We start from the raw sequence: 20496 nt of genomic DNA on the forward strand, positions 1-20496 counted from the left end.
GACACCTTTGGGAAAGGCTGTTCTCCAACTGGAGCGCTCGCAGGCCAGTGTTTCCCAATTGTTGGTGTTTATACTACATTTTTTAAGATTTGCCTTGAGAAATTCTTAAAACCTCTTTTGTTGACCACCAGCATTACGCTTTCCATTTTTAAGTTCGGAATAGAGTAGTTGCTTTGGAAGACAATAATCAGGCATCTGCACATGACCAGTCCAACGAAGCTGATGTTGAAGAATCATTGCTTCGACACTGGTGATCTTTGCTTCATCCAGTACACTGATATTAGTTCTCCTGTCTTCCCAAGTGATGTGTAAATTTTTCGGAGAAACCATTGATGAAATCTTTCGAGGAGTTGGAGATGGCGTTTATAAGTGGTCCGTGTTTCACAAGCATACAATGCCGCCACGTGGTTTGGAGAAAGCGGAGAGGACCGTTGCTCTCCCTCTCCCAAACCGCAGGTGGCAGTGGGGTCAGACGTTGGAGCTGGATGCCAACAGGGCTGAGGAAAAGGAATTAAACTGCAGAACTCACTGCCACAGGATGCAGGGACGGCAGCCCACTGGGGTGGGACAAATTCAGGGAGGAAGAGAAGGCTATCAATGACGGCTAGCCAAGATGGCTTCCCTCTGGCTCCAGGGTCCTTGGAGGCAGCAGTTCTTCTGAAGGCCAGCTGCCATGATCCGCGGGGGGGGGGGCGGGGGGGGACTGACTGGCTGTAATGGGAAAGTCTTGCTTCCAGACTTCCCATTAGGGCACCTGGCTTTGATGTTTCGATTATTTACATTTCACATTTCGGGAACAGGGCCAGATTTAGATTTTATGAGGCCCTCAGCTCCTGAAGGTAATGGGGTCCTTTCTATGTCCAGCTGTCCTTTGCCAACAACAAATTGTCACTGTTTTTGGTGTTGAATATATGCTAGATGGTCATTGATGGCCCTAAGCTATTTGCACATAATAAATAGGAGCCTACACAGCACAAAACACTTTTGCTGTCTGTAGGTTTTATTTTATTTGTTTTTTATCTTATATTTCAGAAATGTTTTTTCCTTTAATTTTTTTGGGGGGGCCCCCAAGAGAGTGGGGCCCTAAGCTATACAGTGGTACCTCTGGTTACAAACACTTCTAGTTATGAACGCTTCAGGTTACGAGCTCTGCTAACCCGGAAGTAGCTACTTCTGGTTGCGAACTTTGCCCCAGGATGCGAATGGAAATCGCGAGCCGGAGATCTCATTAGCGAAAGCATGCCTCAGGATAAGAACTGTTTTAGCTTAAGAACGGACCTCCAGAATGAATTAAGTTTGTAACCAGAGGGACCACTGTAGCTTGTTTAGCTTATACGTAAATCTAGCACTTTTTGGGATACAGATCTTTCCCAGGTGGCTTCAAACAGCAAAGAGGTCTCCATGAAATCTTAATAACTGTATCTAGAGCAAGGGGTCAGCAAGGGGTCAGCATCCTGGGTCAGTTGGCGCTAGAAGGTCCTGTTTTGGGGCAGGGGGAAATCCTGGTGTCCTCCTCTTCTTGGTCACCTCCCTCTCCTCCCTTCCTCTGATGGTGTTTTGCTTCTATGGAAAGCACTTTGGACAAAGTGCTTTTGCAAATGAAAGGAACAATTGAACAGAAGAGAGGGGGAAATTCAGCTTGGAGGGCCCCCTGCCCCCAATAGGATAAGAAGGACCACGGGAAAGAGGGAGGGAGGGAGTTGGCTGGGCCTAAAGATTTTGGGCTGTGGTTCAGAGGAATTATGCCAGAATTACGCCACAATGTCAGGGAAATGCCAAAAGCCCCTTCGGAGTTTCTGCCTGTTGTGTTGATTCCCAGGGCTGGACGTCCAAGAAGAGGAGCTCCCCTTTTGGAACTGGTAAGTGGTGACCCTTCCCTGTGGAAACGCAGGAAGCTGCCTTGTACCGAGTTCAAGGATCGGTCCACCAGCCTCACGGACGTGGCCCAAAGGACAGCAGAGCAGGACCCTGGGCACCGTCTGGGCTGCAGGAGTTGCCAGAAGGAGGCGTACGGAGTACAACCCAATCAGGCTGGGTGCAAATAATAAGATTAGCAGAATGAAAGACAATACAAGAAATGTAATTAATTTAATAGAGCATTTGGAAGTAAGAAATGAAAAATAGGCTGCATTGATCATTTTAGATGCAGAGAAAGCTTTTGACAATATTTCGTGGTCATTTATGAACAAGGTTTTTGAGAAAATGGAAATAGGAAATTCTTTCCTAGCAGGAATTAAAGCAATCTATGCAGATCAATCTGCAAATATATTAATAAATAATATTTTTTCAGACAAATGCCAAATAGAAAAAGGAACGAGACAAGGCTGTCCCCTGTCTCCACTGTTGTTTATTATGACATTAGAAATATAAGGAGAAATAGGAAAATTAAATGTCTTGAGGTGGGACGTGGAGTTTATAAATTAAGAACATTTGCTGATGATGTGGTGCTGACACTAGAACAACCTTTGGAAAGTGTTCCCAAAGCATTAGAAGAAATTAAAAGGTTTGGAGAAGTGGCAGGTTTTTTGGGGGGGTTTTTGTATATAATTTTTATTAATTTTCCAATAAAAACAAATTTATAACACAATTAAACATTAGGAATTCATCACACGTCTTTTTTCTTTTAGACTTCCATCAACATGTCTGATAATTTTCCGTAGTTATTACATATCTTCACATTTCTTCATTTATATTGCACTATGTATATCTTATCTTACCATGTTATTTAAACAATATTTCTACCAAACCTTCCTACAGAGCTTCTTGGAAACTTACAAACGTTATATCATTATCACAAAGAGAAGTGGCAGGTTTTAAAGTAAATTCAGATAAAACCAGAATGTTGTTTCAAAACATGGATGAGAAGTTGAAATTTTTTAAAGAAAGGATGTTTGGTCTAAAAATAGGCAAAAAAAGTTAGGTATTTGGGAATTTGATTGACAGTAAGAAATCTCATCCTGTTTGAAAATAATTATATTAAATTGTGGAAAGAAATTAAGAAAGAGTTGGATATATGGGGAAGAATGAAACTCTCCCGTGTTAGGTAGAAAATGAATTTATTGCCTTGGATGCTGTTTTTATTCCAATCAATCCCAATTGTGAATAATTTAAGCTGCTTCAAAGAATGGAAAAAAGATATCTCAAAATTATCTGACGGGGAAAAGCCAAGAATTAAACATAAAAGTATGATAGATACAAATGAAAGAGGAGGCTTTGCTCTGCCAGATTTGCAAATGTATTTTGAGGCAGCTTGCCTGTGTTAGTTAAAAGAATGGAGTGTATTGGATAATGCAGACATCTTAGATTTAGAGGGTCAAGATTAAAAATTCGGCTGGCATGCATGTCTGGTATGGGAAGGCTAAAATCTGCAAGAGTTTTATGAACCACATTCTTAGTAAGAAAATATAAATATATATTTCTTAGGAGAAATATAAAAATATGCTGGAAAGAAAAACACCTTTATGGCTATCTCCCATTGAAGCAATCACAATTAAGAGAGTTAATATGGACAGACAATGTACAAGCAGTCAAGTACAACATTCCTTGTTTTCCTAGAGTGGACATGCAGGGGAATGTTTGGTCCAGCCAGTGGAAAACTTCCTGTTTCCTCCTGGCTGGGACATACGTCCTTTGCATGTGACTAGAGGTGAGCGTGACCTTACCTGTCCAGGTGACAAAAGGACAAGGCACACAGCTCCCCCCCCCTCTCTTTGACTTCCTCCGTCATTGGAGCAGTTTTTAGCTAGAGATGCCTTGTTAGCTTCCAGCCAACAGAGGGCACTGGGATTATCACCATGGGATAGATCCACATGTTTATCCTTTGTAACTAAGTCTGCCTTCAGGGATCCAACTGTGAACTGAATGTGAGTAAACCTTTTTTATATATTTTACATACGATTGTGGCGTTTTTATTCTTTTAAGAGGGACATAAGGGAACTTACCAGGAACCTAATAGTGAGAGGCTTACACAAGCTTGCAACCCGTTATCCACTGTGCATTTAAAAGGGGAATGTAAACTCTGCTAAGTAAAGGAACTTGCTAGCACAAGTTAAAGATAAAGGGACCCCTGACCATTAGGTCCAGTCGTGGCTGACTCTGGGGTTGCGGCGCTCATCTCGCTTTATTGGCCGAGGGAGCCAGCGTACAGCTTCCGGGTCATGGGGCCAGCAGGACTAAGCCGCTTCTGGTGAACCAGAGCAGCGCACGGAAATGCCATTTACCTTCCCGCCGGAGTGGTACCTATTTATCTACTTGCACTTTGACATGCTTTCGAACTGCTAGGTTGGCGGGAGCAGGGACCGAGCAACGGGAGCTCACCCCGTCACGGGGTTTTGAACCGCTGACCTTAAAGTGACAGAATATGCACAACTTGCAGATTTAACATATAGAATAAGAGAGCAAGAAGAACATAGGTTTAAAGAAGATTGGAAAACGTTTATTGAATATATGGAAAATACCTATGCAGCTCAAAACGCTGGCAGCATCAACAGAGTAAATTATTTCTGATGGATGTAAAAGTGAAGAAATGATTTGAATAGTTATAGTAAAATAATCAGGGATGTATGATATGTAAAATGAACCATGGAAAGAGAAGAAAGGACGTCACTGGATATTTCAGTTTGTAAAATGTTTATTTGGAAATGTAAAATTGAAAATTCAATAAAAAATATTATAAATAATAATAAGAGTAGTCGCAGTGCAAGGTGCCATCCAACCGTCTCAGGGACTCCACTCCAGATTTGTGCAGCTTTTATTCCTTAGCTTTTTCTTCTGCTGGAAAATCCCACAAGGCAGCGAGGTTTAGGATGCGAGTTTTATTTCCTTCTCCTAAATGGGCTCTAAGGAAATATTTGGAGTCACAAAGAGAGCCAAGATGGCTTGTTTGGGATTCTTCTGTGTGCTAAAAGTGTAGTTTTCTTAGGGAATATTTCCTAAAATCCGAAGGGTGAAGGCTTGGTTTTCTGTGGGCTGTGTGTTTGCTATTTGTGCACCCCGAAATTTTGTGACAGGCCTCCCTTCCCCGGATGAGGAGCCCCATCTGCAGCCCGTGGGCGTCACGTTGGCAAGAAGGACGAGAACAGGCAGAGGAGCTGCGCGTCTCCCTCCCTTCCCTCCTTCCTTCCTGCCCAGCTGTCTGGTTCAGAAGTGGGTCGGGGAGACCCACGCCTCTCCCGGAGGAGGCCCCCACCTCCCGGGCTGCCCCCCCCCGCTCTTTCGCTTCCCACAGGGCAGAACTCAGCTGCTGTGAGCAATTGTGGGGATGGGCAAAGCACGGAGACCCCCGCTCAAGACCTAGAGCGGTCTCACCGCCTTCCCACTCCCCCATCCCCAAATCATCCTCTGCCCTCTACTCCAACCCCGCCTTCTCCCCCCGCCCCTCCCCAAGGACTGGGCACCCATCACTCCAAACTCTCGCCTCCCAGTTCGGAAGGACCCAAAGAATAAAGGGGCCAAAAGGTCTTTTGTGCACCTTCCCTCTTGAGGAATCCCTCGCCGTGAGATGATGGGCAGCCTTGAAAGACAAATGCACGGAAGAAAGGCATATATATATATTTGGGGTGTGTGTGCATGGAGCCTCCACGTCCAGGGCAGCCTACCTGCCAAGAGGGCAGCCTCTCCGAGGCATCTGGCTGGAGACTTCCCCGCGCAACGGGACGCTGAGCCTTCGGGTCTCCCTGGCGGCGCCGGCCGGGAGGTGGCGCTGGGGGGCCGCCCGCCCCGTCCGGGCCCGCCGTGGGGCGGGGCGCCCCGCCGCCCTCCGCCCCGCCCTCCGCCCCTCGCCCGCTATAAGGCGCGGTGGGGCGGCGGGCGCCCCGTCGGGCAGATGGCTGCGAACCGGGTGGGGCGGCGCCTGGGACGGGCTTCGCCGGCGCGCCCGGCCGGGCTGTCTCCGGGGGGCGGCCGCGCGGCCGAGAGGACGCCCAGCCCGGGCATCCAGCGGCGCCAGGCGAGGGTCACCGTCAAGTACGACCGGCGGGAGCTGCAGCGGCGCCTCGACACCGAGAAGTGGATCGACGGCCGCCTGGAGGAGCTCTACCGGGGACAGGTGAGCGGGCCGAGGGAGGCCAGCCGGGGGGACGCCCGCCCGCCCGCCCGCCCCGTCGGAAGCCTCTCGGGGAGACTCCGCGGGTTCCTCGGCGCGGCTGCTGGTGCCGCTCCCCTTGCAGGCGCTGCCTCGACAGAGGGGGGGGGAAGGAGGGGCAGGATCCGGGCTGCCATCTGGGGAAAGAGGCGCATCTGGTGAGGGGCTGGAGGCGGGGGTCTTCTGCCGTCCTCCCCGGAGAGCGAGGGGCCCGGCATGGGGCGGCGTGTGGGCTTAGCATCCGAGGAGCTGGAAGGGAACTCCAGGGGTCATCGAGCCCAACCCGCTGCTCACGCCCGGAGGAAGGCTTTAGGGTCGGGCCAAAGAGATGCTCCCAGCTCAGAAGACGAGAGTGGCAGCAGAATCCTCTCACGGAAGAAGCAGGGCTCATTTAGCCTGCGGAACTCCCAGCCACTGCGTGGGCTCTTTGTAGGTCACCGGGAAGGAAGTCGCTGTTTCCAGGAAGCCTCAGGATGGAGCTGCTCGCCCTGACCCAGCTGCCCCCACAGCTCCCTTGGCAGAGCGTGAGGCTCGTGGGTTTGAGCCCCCCTTTGGGCAAAAGATTCCTGCATTGCCCGGGGTGGGAGCAGATGGGGTCCCTTTTCACACTACAGGTCTGTGATCCTTTCTCTTCCTGTGCCAGGGATCTGTGATCCAGCCAGGCCTGCTCCTCTCCTGCCCCAGATGCCATCGCCCGGCTGTGTGGCAGCCCTGAAGCTGGAGCAGGTCGGCTGCAGCCCCTTCTCCCTCCTGGCCCCCCGGGGGGCTGCAGCCCCTTCTCCCTCCTGCCCCCCTGGGGGGCTGCAGCCCCTTCTCCCTCCTGGCCCCCCTGGGGGGCTGCAGCCCCTTCTCCCTCCTGGCCCCCCTGGGGGGCTGCAGCCCCTTCTCCCTCCTGCCCCCCTGGGGGGCTGCAGCCCCTTCTCCCTCCTGGCCCCCCTGGGGGGCTGCAGCCCCTTCTCCCTCCTGGCCCCCCTGGGGGGCTGCAGCCCCTTCTCCCTCCTGGCCCCCCTGGGGGGCTGCAGCCCCTTCTCCCTCCTGCCCCCCTGGGGGGCTGCAGCCCCTTCTCCCTCCTGGCCCCCCTGGGGGGCTGCAGCCCCTTCTCCCTCCTGGCCCCCCTGGGGGGCTGCAGCCCCTTCTCCCTCCTGGCCCCCCTGGGGGGCTGCAGCCCCTTCTCCCTCCTGGCCCCCCTGGGGGGCTGCAGCCCCTTCTCCCTCCTGGCCCCCCTGGGGGGCTGCAGCCCCTTCTCCCTCCTGGCCCCCCTTCCATTTTCTTCTCCTGCCACCCCAATATTTCTATGTGGCTCTCCGATGGGCAGAATCCCCATTAATCTCGCCAAATCCCTTTCTTGATCTTTCTTGATTACTTGCCCTCAGGCAGGATTAAGGCACTGCCCAAGACATATGGTGCCAGGATGTGAAATGAGGGGAGAGGGTCTCAGCTCAGGGGCAGGGAACCGCCAAGGCCCCAGGCAGGACTGGGGGAACCAGAGAGCCCGGCCCAGTCCTAAGAAGATGGGGCAGCCGGTCAGATTCTGGCGAAGGAAACTGGTCTGCGTTGTCTATTTATGCCTTGCATTCATTTCCCAACTTTTTCTCCAAAGAGCTCAAAGTGGGGCGCGTGGTTCTCCTCCCCATTGATTATTATTATTATTATTAATAATAATAATAATATACCACCCTATACCCAGGGGTCTCAGGGAGGTTCACAAAATAAAATCAAGATATAAAACCACAAAATACATAATAAAAATATAAACAACAACCCAATTCCCCCCCAACAGAAAAACACATTTTTAAAAGGCATAGGGTATATACCCTGCAACAACCCTGTGAGGCAGGCTAGGCTGAGAGATGCAGTGATTTGTCCCCCAAGTCACCCAGTGAACTTAATGGCTGAGTGGGGCTCTGACCCCTGGTCTCCCAGGTCCGACTCCAACCACTATGCCACACTGTCTCTCTCTGCACCGTCTCCTAATGGGAATCCTTTTCTGCTCTGATTTGGCTGGAGAGTCTGGATCCTTCCTTCCTTGGTGGTCCTTCTTTCATCCAGGCCTGTGGATCCCACAATGTGGATCCCACATTGCTCCTCCCACCCCACATGCACAGGCCCCTGCCCACCCGCCATGGGGCTGGTCTTGCTTGCCCACCCCCTCTCTCTCCCTCCCCTGCTGCCACCCCACCTCAGTCCAGCTCCTCTTGGAGGGGCCCCCTGCCTGCTCTTGGTGCCCCCCCCCCACCAGCGTGGCTTCTGCCTCCCCATATTCCAGAGCAATGAAAGGCTGAATCAGAACTCGGGTCCCTTCCCAGACCCCCCTGGAAGTACGCAAGGATGCTGCCCCTGTGATTAATAATAAGAGCAACAATAATAATTAAGACCATATCTGCTGCTCTTGGAGGCGACCTGGAGCTATTGACTTTGCCTTTATTAATTGAATTATTATCTTGCCCTTCATCCCAAGCCCACAGGGCGGTTTGTCAGTGGGGATCTTCTCCTCCTGTCCCCCCCCCCACGAAGGGGCTGCTTTGGGGTGGCTTGCGGGGGGGGGGGCAGACCTCAGCTGGTCCCACGAAAGAGTGGCTTTTCGAGAGGAAGAGAATGCATTCCTGCAGCCTGAGGCCTGGGAGGGAGCGAGGTGGGGGGGCGGGGGGGCGGAGAGGAGCCAGACCCATCTATAAAAGAGGCGCCCGCAACCCTGCCATGAAAGGAAAGTTTCCAGCCCGGCTGGCTTGGCGCATCCCAGGGGAGTAGCAGCGAGAGGAGCAGGACTCAGCTGGCCGGCGAATTCTGCAGCCGCACAGCAGTGGGGGCCGGGACACAGCAGCCTTTGCCCCCGCCTTGCCTGCAGGCCTCCCCCTGAACCCCTTTGCTCAGGTCAGGACGCCCTGGGAGGCTGCAGCTCCCGGGGCAAGCGATGGGGAGAGCTGGTTCTCTGCCGGCCGCCCTGGCTGAGCCCAGTGGGCAGCGCTGCTGATCTCCCTTTGGGGCCCCGATGGGCTGGGTTGGCTTCCAGGGCTGTCTGCAGGCGTGTCAACAGCTCAGGCCTCCGATCAGGAGGCCCTGCAGTGCAGGTCTGTCCGGTTGGCCGGCAGAGGAGGAAGGAGGCGGCCTTTCCCGGCAGGGCCCGATCCCTACAGGATGCCTGATCCTTACGGAATAGGCTCCCGCCTTGACAAACAGGTCTTGAACAGGCCTGGAGGGAGTCGTCTGCCTTTAACTGATCTTGCCCTTTTATTTTTCAGGGATATTTTAATGTTTGGGGTGTGTGTGTGTGTGTGTGTGTGTGTGTGTGTGTGTGTAGCACGGTTCCACTTTGCAAGCCACCCCAGAAGGCTTTTGACCCTTTCAGCCAGCATGAACGAAGATAATGAAAGCAAATAAAAGCTGACCCACTCCTCCGTGGGCGACAGGGCCTTGGGTGCGCTGGGTGCCAAGGCACAAGCGTGGCCTGGTCTCTTCTGCCTTCCCCAGCCCCCTCTGCAAGACCCCTCTTAGCAGCCCAGGGCTGGAGGAAGGCAGAGGGGCAGCACTCCCTCCTTCTGGAGGGAGTTTGGGAGTGGCGCCACCAGCCAAGTCTTTGCAGGAAGCATGGTGAATGAATGAATTTTATTATTACGGTCACAGACCAGTTCCGGGTCACTTACAATATCAGGAAAATCATAAAACACAAAACACAATTGCAATTGGGTACAACAGAGACAATTCAGACATAGTGGCAGTTATATATATATCACTAAAATATAACCTAAAATTATCATTTAAAACCTTAATCACTTTGGTAGTACCACTTGTTCCCTAAGTTTTATGGCAGTCGCACAGAATTTGGCCACCCTGAGTGTGATCTCCAGATCCTTGTTCTCTACCAGGAGTTTTAGACATTGAAGTTCGGACACATTTGGAGATTTTTTTATAACAGGAGTGATGAATACCGAGCGTAGATCCCCGCAGAAACGGCAGCGTGACAAGGCATGAGAGACAGTTTCTACCTCCACGAAGCTGCAGGGGCAGACTCAGGAAGGAGGGTGGCAAAGGGGGCATTTGGGAGGGGGAGAGGGGTCAACTGCGATGGGATGGAGCTTCCGGTCTCTGCTCTTTGCAGAGCATACAGGGAGGGCTCTCTGGCCAGCAGCTACGCTCTGCCTGTCTGGTCAGAGGCAGTGATGCTTCTGAATCCCAGCTGCTGGAAACCACTGGAGGGGAGAGAGCTGCTCTTGCACCCGGGTCTCGCTTGTGAGTCGGCTTGGCCACTGTGCGAACAGGCTGCTGGACCAGATGGGTCTTTGGCCCATTTTCTGTTCTTAGGATCTCCTAGCGAGCCTGTTTGTGATCTTCACAAATGGTGGCTGCCCCCCCCCATTCCAGAGTCCTGCAAAGGGGCTAGTCCCTGGTGAGGCTTTGCTTGGGCACAAGATCCCTTTCCTGAGGTTTGGGGCGCTTCCTTGGTCCCGCAGAGCCCAACTTGATCCCCTGGCTTTCGTTGCAGGAAGCCGAGATGCCGGACGAGGTGAACATTGACGATCTGCTGGAGATGGCCGCAGACGAGGAGCGGGCCAAGAAGCTGCAGGTTGGCACAGGGGGCTGCTGCCGTCGGGGGGGGGGCTCTGTCTCAGTGCCAGGGCAGCTGCGTGGCTTGCAAGAGGTTACCCATCCTAGCCTGGCAGCCCTGCAGAGCCTTTCCCAAGTGAGCGTGGAGACTGCGCTGGGTGGAGCGGCGTTCTCACCCAGGCTGAGGCAGGACCCCATGTTCCTTTGCCCAAAATTTGGAGGGAGGGAGCTTTGTGCAGGAAACCCCCTCTGGATGAGATCCCTGAAAGAGCCATCTCGGAGTGTGGAAGGTCACAAGGTCCCTGGCATTTCCAGGTGGGGCTGGGCGAGAGGTGCTGCCAGCCAGTGTAGACAGTATTGGGTCAGATGGACCAATCGTCTGACTCTGTATAAGGTGGCTTCTTTACGGTCCTCTCCCAAGGCTGGTGGGCAGGATCCAGCGCTCCTGATGACAAGATTTCCAGCCTCTGCGCATTTGTGAGCAAGCGGGTTCTGCCTCTGGCCTGGGTGCAATAGCCAGGGATCCGCGGGGTAAAGACCGTTGGTGCCATTGATAAGCACGCCTGCCATGTTGCCGCGCCAGCTGGAAAGAAATCCAAATAGTAATAAGTCGAAACCCAAAGAGCTTAAAGGGGAAGGGCACCCGAAGTTTACCCAAGGGGAGATGGGTTTGCAGCAGGCCGAGGGGCAGGGGGCCTGGGCGGGAGGGAGGGAGGCTTTTGGGGGGTGGGGTTTGCAGCTGCACCGGGAGCAAAGAGAAGTGGGATTCTCCTCCTGCCCCCTCCCCAAATTCCAGGGTCAGAGAAGGGGGCCGAGATGCAAGGCAGCTCCCCCAGCCGTTCCTCATTCTCCTCTCTTTGCAGAGCATCTTGGAGTCCTGCCACAAGGACACGGAGGTGGGTGCCTTTGCTCTTTCACCCCCAGGGACCCCTCTGGCTTTTACCCTGCAAGGGGAGGGAGGGGAATTAGCCGCCCCCCAGAGCACCTGCCGGATGAAGCCTCTCCCAGCAGGAGTGGTTGTCTGAGGAGGAGGAGGAGGAGGGGATGCAGCTCCCAGCGCTGGCGCAAAGCCCTCCCCACCCAGATACACAACACAGCCTCCTCCCCCCCCCCTGGTGGCTGCTGGGATGGCTGCTGGATCCTCCCGGGGATTCCTGGCGTTCCAATCCCAGCTGGTCACTCCTAAGAGCATCCCCGGCCTCCCCCACTGGATCCCTTCTGCTGAGAAGCACGGAGCCCCTCCCCCCAGGGCTAGCCAGCCTGGCTGCTCTCAGGGCAGGGAGCTGGGGGGCAGCTTCCGGGGGGGGCACTGTGAGAAGAGGACGCTGGATGGGGGGAGGCGTTGGCCGCAGCCAGGCTTTTCTGATGTCCTTATGGAACGCCCAGCTCCACAGGCAGTCTACCTGGACTCCTAAAGGTAAAGGGGCCCCTGACCATTAGGTCCTGTCGTGGCCGACTCTGGGGTTGCGGCGCTCATCTCGCTTTCCTGGCCGAGGGAGCCGACGTTTGTCTGCAGTTTTTCCGGGTCATGTGGCCAGCAGGACTAAGCCGCTTCTGGCGAACCAGAGCAGCGCACGGAAACGCCGTTTACCTTCCTGCAGGAGCGGTATCTATTGATCTACTTGCACTTTGACGTGCTTTCAAACTGCTAGGTTGGCAGGAGCAGGGACCGAGCAACGGGAGCTCACCCCGTCGCGGGGATTTGAACCGCCGACCTTCTGATCGGCAAGTCCTAGGCTCTGTGGTTTAGGTAGACGGATATTTAGTCCCTTTGAGAAGAGGATGCTGGACCGGATGGGCCCCTGGTCTGATCTGGCAGCCTGGCTCTCCTTGGGAATGCTTCCCCCTCCCTTGCCGGCCATTTTGACCTCTGACCCTCTCTCCCCACCGGCCGGAGAGAGGCGGGACTCACCCCTTCCTTCCTTCCTTCCTGTCGCAGGACTTCATCCAGGAGCTCCTGGGGAAGCTGAGGGGCCTCCGGACAGAGCACGTCCTCCGCCGGACCAGCCCCGACAGCGGAGGCGGCGGCAGCCGGGAGAGAGCGGATCAGGGCCCGGGGAGCCCCGAGGAGCGAGTGTGAGAGCCGCCTGGTCTTGCGGAAGGCTTTGCCGAAAGCCTCAGGGGTGGACTCCTGGGGGAGGACGGGGGAGGGGGAAATAGAGAGGTGAGGCTGCCGGCAGCAGCAACGGTAGGGTCCCAATGGTGTCTGGATGAGGCGCATCTCCCCCCAGTTGCCTCTGGCTGCAGGGACGTCCCCCAGCCCCCAGCTGCTGCACCCCTGCGCCCCCAGCAGCACCTCTGAACCCCCTCCCCATTGTACAGTGAACAGTCTTGTCTGCTTTCCGTCTATCCTGCAATAAAGCACTCTGTCTCAAACGGCTCACAGGTCAGCTGCTGCCTCGGCTGCGGAGGTGGGGTTTCTTTTGGGGAGGGGGTACCTGTCGCACACCTGCTACTGACATCGGCTGCAGGGATAGGCAGCCTGTGGCCCCCAAAGCCATCAGGGAAACATGGAGTTGGAAGGGACCCCCCAGGGCCATCTAGTCCAGCCCCCTGCAATGCGGGAATTGCTGCTTTGGATCCTGCTGGCCCCCCCTCACGTGCCCAGAAGCCTCTTTTGGGGCTCCGGCCTCCAGCTCTGCTTCTTGTGAACCAGAGTCTGCCCATGCCCCACTCTCTGCCAGGGGCAAACTCTTGGGCTCGTCTCCAGCTCAAAATTGCCAGCGTGGCTGGGCTCTGAGGATGGCTGCTGCTGCTGCTGCTGCTGCCTCTGTGACCCCCTGCTGCCCTCCCCCTTTGGAGGCTGTGAGCCTGGCCTCCGGCGGCCTTTGGGGCTGGGGGGTAGTAGCCTTGCGTGGGCCCAGTGGCCGTCTCTGGGACGCAGCCTCTCCCAGCTGCCGATCTTGTTTACAGCTCAGGATAAACAGCTGCACGCAGCACATCCCTTTTGGATGGGAACAAGGCGGCCTTCTCCGCTGGCCTCTCCTGACCTTCCCAGGCCGCCTCTTCCTGCATTTCCAGCTCTGTCAGGGTTTGGGCAGCGAGGGGGAGCAGGTACCCCTCCTCCCTTGGTGGGGAGGCTGCCCTTTTCACCAGTGGGGGAGTCCCCTCCTAGAGAGCTTTAAAACAGGCTTCTCCTGCCCCAGTTGTCTTCCCCATAGACTCAGAGCTGGAAGGGGCCCTGGTTTCAAGGCAGGCATCTCTGGCAGGTGGCCAACGCAAGCTCCGAGAGACCACAACCTCTGGAGGGGGTCAAGCAGCTCTTACTGTCACCAAGTTCTTGGTTCTTAGAATCTCCCTCCTTGTAACTTAAATTCATCAGTTCAGTTCCCCCCCTCCAGAGCAGGGAGAAACAGGCGTGTTCCTCCTTCCATGTGGCAGCGCTTGAGATATTGGAAGACAGCTCTCCTATCTCCAAGCTACACCCCCCCAAGCCCTTCAGCTCTTCCTCATAAGGCTCGGTTTCCAGACCCTGGATTATTTTAATCACCCAGATTAAAATGTGTTGCCCAGAACCGGCCGCGGTATTTCAGGTGTGGCCTGGCCAAGGCAGAAGAGAGGGGAACGGACTTCCCTTGATCTGGACACTCGACTGGCATTCGCTTCCCCGCACTCTCTGATGCGCCTTCATAGTTGCACAATTTCCTCTCAGCGCCTTGTTTTCCTCAGTTCCTCTGGCAACCCCCAGCGCAGCAGGGACCTGGGGGGCGGAGGGCCTTTTATGGTCTGCTTAGCTTGCAGCCACGGACCCAACTGGCACGGCAGACACCGTTTAACTACCAGGTTTAATGACTGGAAATGAACTCTTTTCAGGCTGTCCTTCCAAAAACAATGAAAACCCCACGGCGGCCTCCCTGGCTCGGCCCTGTCCTCGCTCCCAGCGGAGATACAGTGGGGCATTCATGCCTTTGCCGCTTCCCTCCTGCCTGCCCCCCTCCCCAAAGAGCACACGTGCCCATTGTCTTCTTCTCCCTCAATGGCGCTCTGTGGTTTGCTGTGCCAACCTGTGCCACCCTCTGCCCAGAGGCCTCTTGCCGCATCGCAGGCAGCTGGAGAGAAACTCGCCTCCCACCTTCAAGGTGGTAGACTCTCCTTCAGGGGGGTGGCTTTTAATAATAATAATTTATTATTTATACCCCGCCCATCTGGCTGGGTTTCCCGTCACTCTGGGCAGCTTCCAGCAAAATATTAAAATACAAGAATTCATCAAATATTAGCTTCCCTAAACAGGGCTGCCTTCAGATGTCTTTTAAATGTCAGATAGTTATTTATTTCCTTGACATCTGACGGGAAGGCGTTCCACAGTGTGGGCGCCACCACCGAGAAGGCCCTCTGCCTGGTTCCCTGTAACCTCACTTCTTGCAGGGAGGGAACCGCCAGAAGGCCCTCGGAGCTGGACTTCAGTGTCTGGGCTGGATGATGGAGACGCTCCTTCAGGTACACTGGGCTGAGGCCATTTAGGGCTTTCAAGGTCAGCACCAACACTTTGACTTGTGCAGAGCTCTGATGGCCCCCCAGCTATGAGGCTTCCGCCACGACTCCTGCATTTGCAGGGAGCCCAGCGAGAGCCACAAGAAGCCCATGATTCTGTGCCCTTGGCTAGTGCTGAAAAATGGATTCTTGGCCACCCGGGGGGGGGGAGGGAAGGAGGAGAGACCGGCAGTGGGCAACTTAGCCCTTTCTTCTGCCCCCCCCCCTTGTGCAGGGAGTGCAGGCTAGCCTGACCCTCTGCTGCTGCGGGTGGTGAGCCCCTTCTTTGCCTGGGTGGAGAAAGGCACCAGGCTCCCCACCCAGCCTTGGCTCCGGTTGCACCCAGTGATGTCTCCCTGGGGAGCCTGGCTCTGATCTCCTTATTTGGCAAGAGGCAAAGGATGGCGGTGGCGGGCTCTCTGGACTGCCTCCGGCAGATTCAGGCGACGTCTTCTTGGGCGATCCCTCGTAGCCGAGGAAGATTGTCTTCCATAAACACAGCCTTAACAGTGAGTCCTTAAGTGACTGTGGAGACCAATTCTGGATCCCCACCTCCTTCTACAGTGGGGACATTGGTGGGAGCTGATCACGGTGTGGATTTGCCAAGCGTGCCTTCCTCTTGGCACGTTTCTCCCTTGCGTCCTGAGTTCGAGTGTCTTCAAAGCCCAGGACACCTTTGGTCAAGGCTGTTCTCCAACTGGAGCGCTCGCAGGCCAGTGTTTCCCAATTCTTGGTGTTAATACTACATTTTAAAAGGTTTGCCTTGAGACAGTCTTTAAACCTCTTTTGCTGACCACCAGCATTACGCTTTCAAATTTTAAGTTCGGAGTAGAGTAATTGCTTTGGAAGACAATCATCAGGCATCTGAACCACATGACCAGTCCAGCGAAGCTGATGTTGAAGAATCATTGCTTCAACACTGGTGATCTGTGCTTCTTCCAGCACACTGGGGCTGGGGAGGGTGTCACATAATTGGCCCCAGCCCCAAGGGGGCGACCACAGGAAGGGGCAGCCCACAAGAGAGCCCTGGCAAGCTGGAGGCCAGGATGCTACCTCTGGGTGGGTGGAGGCAAAGGGTTAACCCCCAGCACCAGCCTAGGAAAAGGGGGTGTGGGCTGACAGGCAGCAGCTGGAATTCACACCCCCCAAGGAGACCATGATGGCCGATGACTTGGATGGCTTTGAAATAGGAAGAGACAAATTTAAGGATGGTTCCTCACCACACAGCTGGAAGCATTAATGAATCCCAGATGCTGGAAACCAGAGGGGAGTTTCTTGTGGGTTTCCCGTAAGGGGCATTTAATTAGCTACTGGGTCCCTCCCCCTCCCCCGCTATTCCTGTGGTCAGTGGTATCACTTGTCCAGGACCACTCTCTCTTGCACCCTCACTTCCATACTTGGTTTCCCCGACTCGCTCTCTGATTTCTGAATTTGCAACCTGGCAGCGGATTGCTCAGCAAACCCTCCTGCTTGACCCTGGCTGTCACAGAAAGGGTTAATGTGCTGCCTCCTTGCTGGATAAGTGGGCAGATGCCGCCCCCTGGTGGCTGCAGGAGGTGCTGCACAGGCCTCTTCCATTCTGGCTCAGGAAGAAAAAAACTCTCTGCACCTTCAACTGTGTCAGGCCCCCCACCCCAAATCAAGCAAGTGTCGGGGTGCAGGGAAGGTTTGCACAAAGCAAGGGAAGGACGGCTCTGAGGCAGGTCGTCACTAGATGCTGGGGACACTTAAGGCCAGACGCTTCAATTTTCCTAATGCAAAGGCTTTTGAAAATGCAAATCACATCCTCCTGACCGTCGGGTAACAGATGGGATCAGCCCAGGCATGGAAGAGGAAGAAGCTAGCCCTTTCTCTTTTCCACGCAGGCCTGAGGAAAATCCCACTTCCGGATCCAGGGTTAATTTCTCCTTCCACACCTGCTACAGACCACTTTAATTATCAGCCCAAACACCTGATGGAATTTGCATTTAAAAAGAAAAACATTTTGAAGCAATGCAAGCAGCCAGTGGGGTCCCCCACAAATTGGTACTGGGATCTTTTATTCATGATCGGTCTGAAGGTGGCAGGTAACTCCAAACTATTTGCAACCGGAATAAAAGCAGACTGGGAGGGACGCTCCGTGCTGCATGGATGTCTGGCACACCAGACAGGGATGCTCACTGGGGCAAAATAAGCCCATTGTACAGGTTCCTGGGAGATCATGTACCATCACTGTCTGAGATCTTGGGGTCACAGTGGATAGCTCAGGGAAAGCATAAACCCCGAGTGCAGCAGCTTTGAACAAGGCTAATTTCGCATTAAGGAGCATTAGGGAAGGGACAAAAATAAGACTGCCAGTATGATATGGATCCTCGCCATCCTGGGGCAAGTGAGTGGGGGGCCACCCAGTTCTTCCTGGGCCCATTGTTGCTCAATGTCTGTATAAATGACTTGGATGAAGGAATTGAGGGGATGCCCATCAAATTTGCAGAAGACACCAAACTGGGAGGGGTAGCTAATGCCAGGTAAGACAAGATCAGAATTCAACATTACCTTAACAGATTGGAGAACTGGGTGCAAGCTAACAGAATGATTTCCAGTAGGGACAAACGTAAAGAACCTTAGACAAGAAGAACCAGGTGCACCAATATAGGATGGGGGACACCTGGCTTACTAGCAGGACATGTGGAAAGGATCTCTGGGTCTTGGTGGACCACAAGCTGAACATGAGTCCACAGGGTGATGCAGCAGCAAAACCCCCCCCTAATGCTAGAAGTCTAGTGTCCAGATGAAGGGAAGTCATAGTCCCACTCTATTCTGCCTTGGTCAGACCACACACGGGACACTGTGTCCACTTCTGGGCGCCCCAATTAAAGGAGGAACATGTGCAGAGGAGGGCGACCAAGATGATCAAGGGTCAGGAAACCAAGCCTGATGAGGAACGGTTGAAGCAGGTGGGTATGTTTAGCCTGGTAAGAGACTGAGATGGAGATATGAGAGCCATCTTCAAATATCTACAGGTGAAACTCGAAAAATTAGAATATCGTGGAAAAGTTCATTTATTTCAGTAATTCAACTTAAAAGGTGAAACTAATATATGAGATCAACTCATGCCATGCAAAGCGAGATAGGTTTCTACTTCTCAGAGGTCCAATCTTGCTCAATTTGCAATCCTTCTTTTGCTGATTTCCGTGAATATTCTAATTTTCTGAGATTGTTAATTTGGGGTTTTCATCAGCTGTACGCCATGATCATCGCAATGATAACAAATCAAGGCTCGACACATCTCACTTTGCATGTCATGAGTCTATCTCATATATTAGTTTCACCTTTCAAGTTGAATTACGGAAATAAAGGATCTTTTCCATGATATTCTAATTTTTCGAGTTTCACCTGTAGAGGGCTGTCCCATGGAAGAGGGAGCAAGCTTGTTTTCTGCTGCTCCGGAGAGTCTGAACCAAAGGCTTCAAGTCACAAGGAAGGAGATTCTGACTAAACCCTGGGAAGAGCTTTCTGGCAGCAAGAGCTGCTCCGCAGTGGAACAGTCTCCCTTGGGGGGTTGTGGCCGCTCCTTCCTCAGAGGTTTTAAAGCAGAGGCTGGAGGGCCACCTGTCAGGGAAGCCTGAGCTGAGATTCCTGCATTGCAAGGGGCTGGACTAGAGGACCCTTGGGGATCCCTTACAACTCTACCATTCTATGATGATGCCCTGAAACAAATCTTATTACGTTGGAATGCTTTGAGCACGTCTGTAGACCTGAGAAAGGGGCCACCCAAGCGACGAGGGGGCCGGAGCACTTTTCCTTTGAGGCAAGAGGACAGTATTTAATGCACAGAATCCACTGTCCCAAAACATCGCTCTGGGTCCCAATACAGGGTGCCATCAAAATAAAACCATCATGGAGACGGGGGAGGTCTGTCCAGTGGCTCATAAGTCACGATAGCTATGCAGAACCTCCATATTCAGAGGAAGTCTATCTCCACATAGCAGATGCTGGGGGGGGGGGGAAGGCTGTTGCCTTCATGTCCTGCGTGCCTCCATGGCCCCTGTGGCTGGGCCAGGTGGACCTTGGCCGTGGCCTGAGGGGGCAGCTGCAAGGTGGTGCCTCCTTGCCGTCCCTTGGGTGGGACCTGGCGTGGTTGGAGCCGCTTCTCCTCTGGCGTTGCAGAAGGCAACAGCAGCCAGCTGCCCCCCGCTCTCCTTCAGCAAAGACCCCCCTCAATTCGGCTCCTGGCCAAGCCCCTGCCTCTCCTTGCTGCCTGCCTGGGCCCTTGAGCAGGCAAATGGGGCTGCCTCTCCTCATTACCCCAGGACCCCGCAGGTCCAGCCCCTCTGGGGACGTTGAGCAGGAAGGCCGCACCCACACCGGTGGAGCTGGGGAGGGGCGCGTGGGCAGGCGGATGCTCTACAGGGCTTTGGGCACAGGCCGCTGGTATTCCTCCATGATGCGCAGGACGTCATCCAAGATGGAGGGGCCCAGGTCCAGGTCCAGGCGCAGCAGGGACTCCGAGCGAGGCAGGGGGGCTGCTCCCCCACAGGGGCACTCCTGGCTGCCCACGGCGTGGTACCCGCTGTCCCCCACAAAACAGCCGCCTTCTGGTGGGGGGGCCGAGAAGGAGACGGAAGAGGCCAGTGGCTCGTAGTGGGGGGCAGCCGCGGCGGAGAAGGAGAGGCCCTCGGCGGCGCTGGCACAGCCCACCGACATGGAGCGCCCCTGGCCCCCACCGCTGGGCATCTCCTCCAGGTGGAGGCGGGGGGGCTTGGGGGGTGCCTGGTCCTGGGTGCCGCTGAAGGCGGGCAGGGAGACGGCGCTCTTCAGGAGGGTGCGGTAGCCGCCCCCCGGGGAGCCCCCGCAGCGGCCCAGGCGGGGCAGCAGGTCGTACTTGCCCTGCAGGAAGGAGAGCTCCCCAAACATGTCGCCCTCCCCGTCCAGGCCGATGTGGGCGCTGTGGCGGAAGTCGCCCAGCGGGGGGCTGATCATGTCGCTGGAGAGCACGTCCCGCAGGCGCAGCTTCCGGCCCCGCTTGGGGGTCGAGGTCTTCAGGTAGATGGGGGTCTTGGCTGGCATCTCCGGGGGGCGCAGGGAGTGACCCTCAGCGGCTGGGCTGGCTGCGCCCTCAGGTCAAAGGCCACTTCTCCCAAGAGGCTCCTCGGAAGGGCAGCTGATGACGTGGCTGGAAGAGGGGCCTTTTCTCACAGGACTGGCAGGTGCCCCTTCCTCCTCCTCCGTGGCGCCAGACACCTTTCTTGGGCGCAGAGCTCCTCTGCTCAGCCGCCCTCTGCCCTGGGAAGCATTTTGAGACCTGTAGGAGGAGCAAACAGGTACAGGTGAGCCTGGCAGAGGCCGTAGGGATCTCTCGCCAGTGCCAATCTGCACACACATCCCCTTCCTTCTGCCTTTCTGGCCGGGGGACATTCGCAGGC

General features: G+C 54.7%; 2 protein-coding genes and 1 long non-coding RNA gene across 4 annotated transcripts; 1 reads left to right on the top strand and 2 right to left on the bottom strand.

Moving 5' to 3' along the window:
* Positions 1 to 4612: 4612 nt before the first annotated feature.
* LOC128418183 (uncharacterized) lies at positions 4613 to 5685 on the bottom strand. 2 transcript variants are annotated; one of them, XR_008331674.1, is made up of 2 exons: positions 5598 to 5685; positions 4613 to 4838 (listed from the first exon to the last, which is right to left on the bottom strand). It is a non-coding gene; the product is annotated as an uncharacterized LOC128418183 (long non-coding RNA). The 2 variants fall into 2 exon arrangements; XR_008331673.1 differs by lacking the exon at positions 5598 to 5685 and adding an exon at positions 5471 to 5547.
* Positions 5686 to 5824: 139 nt separating this feature from the next.
* On the top strand, positions 5825 to 12803 carry PPP1R14A (protein phosphatase 1 regulatory inhibitor subunit 14A). The gene is made up of 4 exons (XM_053397622.1): positions 5825 to 6046; positions 10563 to 10643; positions 11488 to 11520; positions 12564 to 12803. The coding sequence occupies exons 1-4, from the start codon at positions 5825 to 5827 to the stop codon at positions 12702 to 12704; spliced, it is 477 nt and encodes a 158-aa protein (XP_053253597.1). The 3' UTR covers positions 12705 to 12803.
* Positions 12804 to 19264: 6461 nt separating this feature from the next.
* On the bottom strand, positions 19265 to 20295 carry LOC128418179 (cdc42 effector protein 2-like). The gene has a single exon (XM_053397620.1). It carries the CDS (start codon positions 20138 to 20140, stop codon positions 19478 to 19480), a length of 663 nt encoding a protein of 220 aa, XP_053253595.1. The 5' UTR covers positions 20141 to 20295; the 3' UTR covers positions 19265 to 19477.
* Between the last annotated feature and the right edge of the window lie 201 nt (positions 20296 to 20496).

Source organism: Podarcis raffonei, chromosome 8 (genome assembly GCF_027172205.1).
Source record: "Podarcis raffonei isolate rPodRaf1 chromosome 8, rPodRaf1.pri, whole genome shotgun sequence".
NCBI lineage: Eukaryota > Metazoa > Chordata > Lepidosauria > Squamata > Lacertidae > Podarcis > Podarcis raffonei.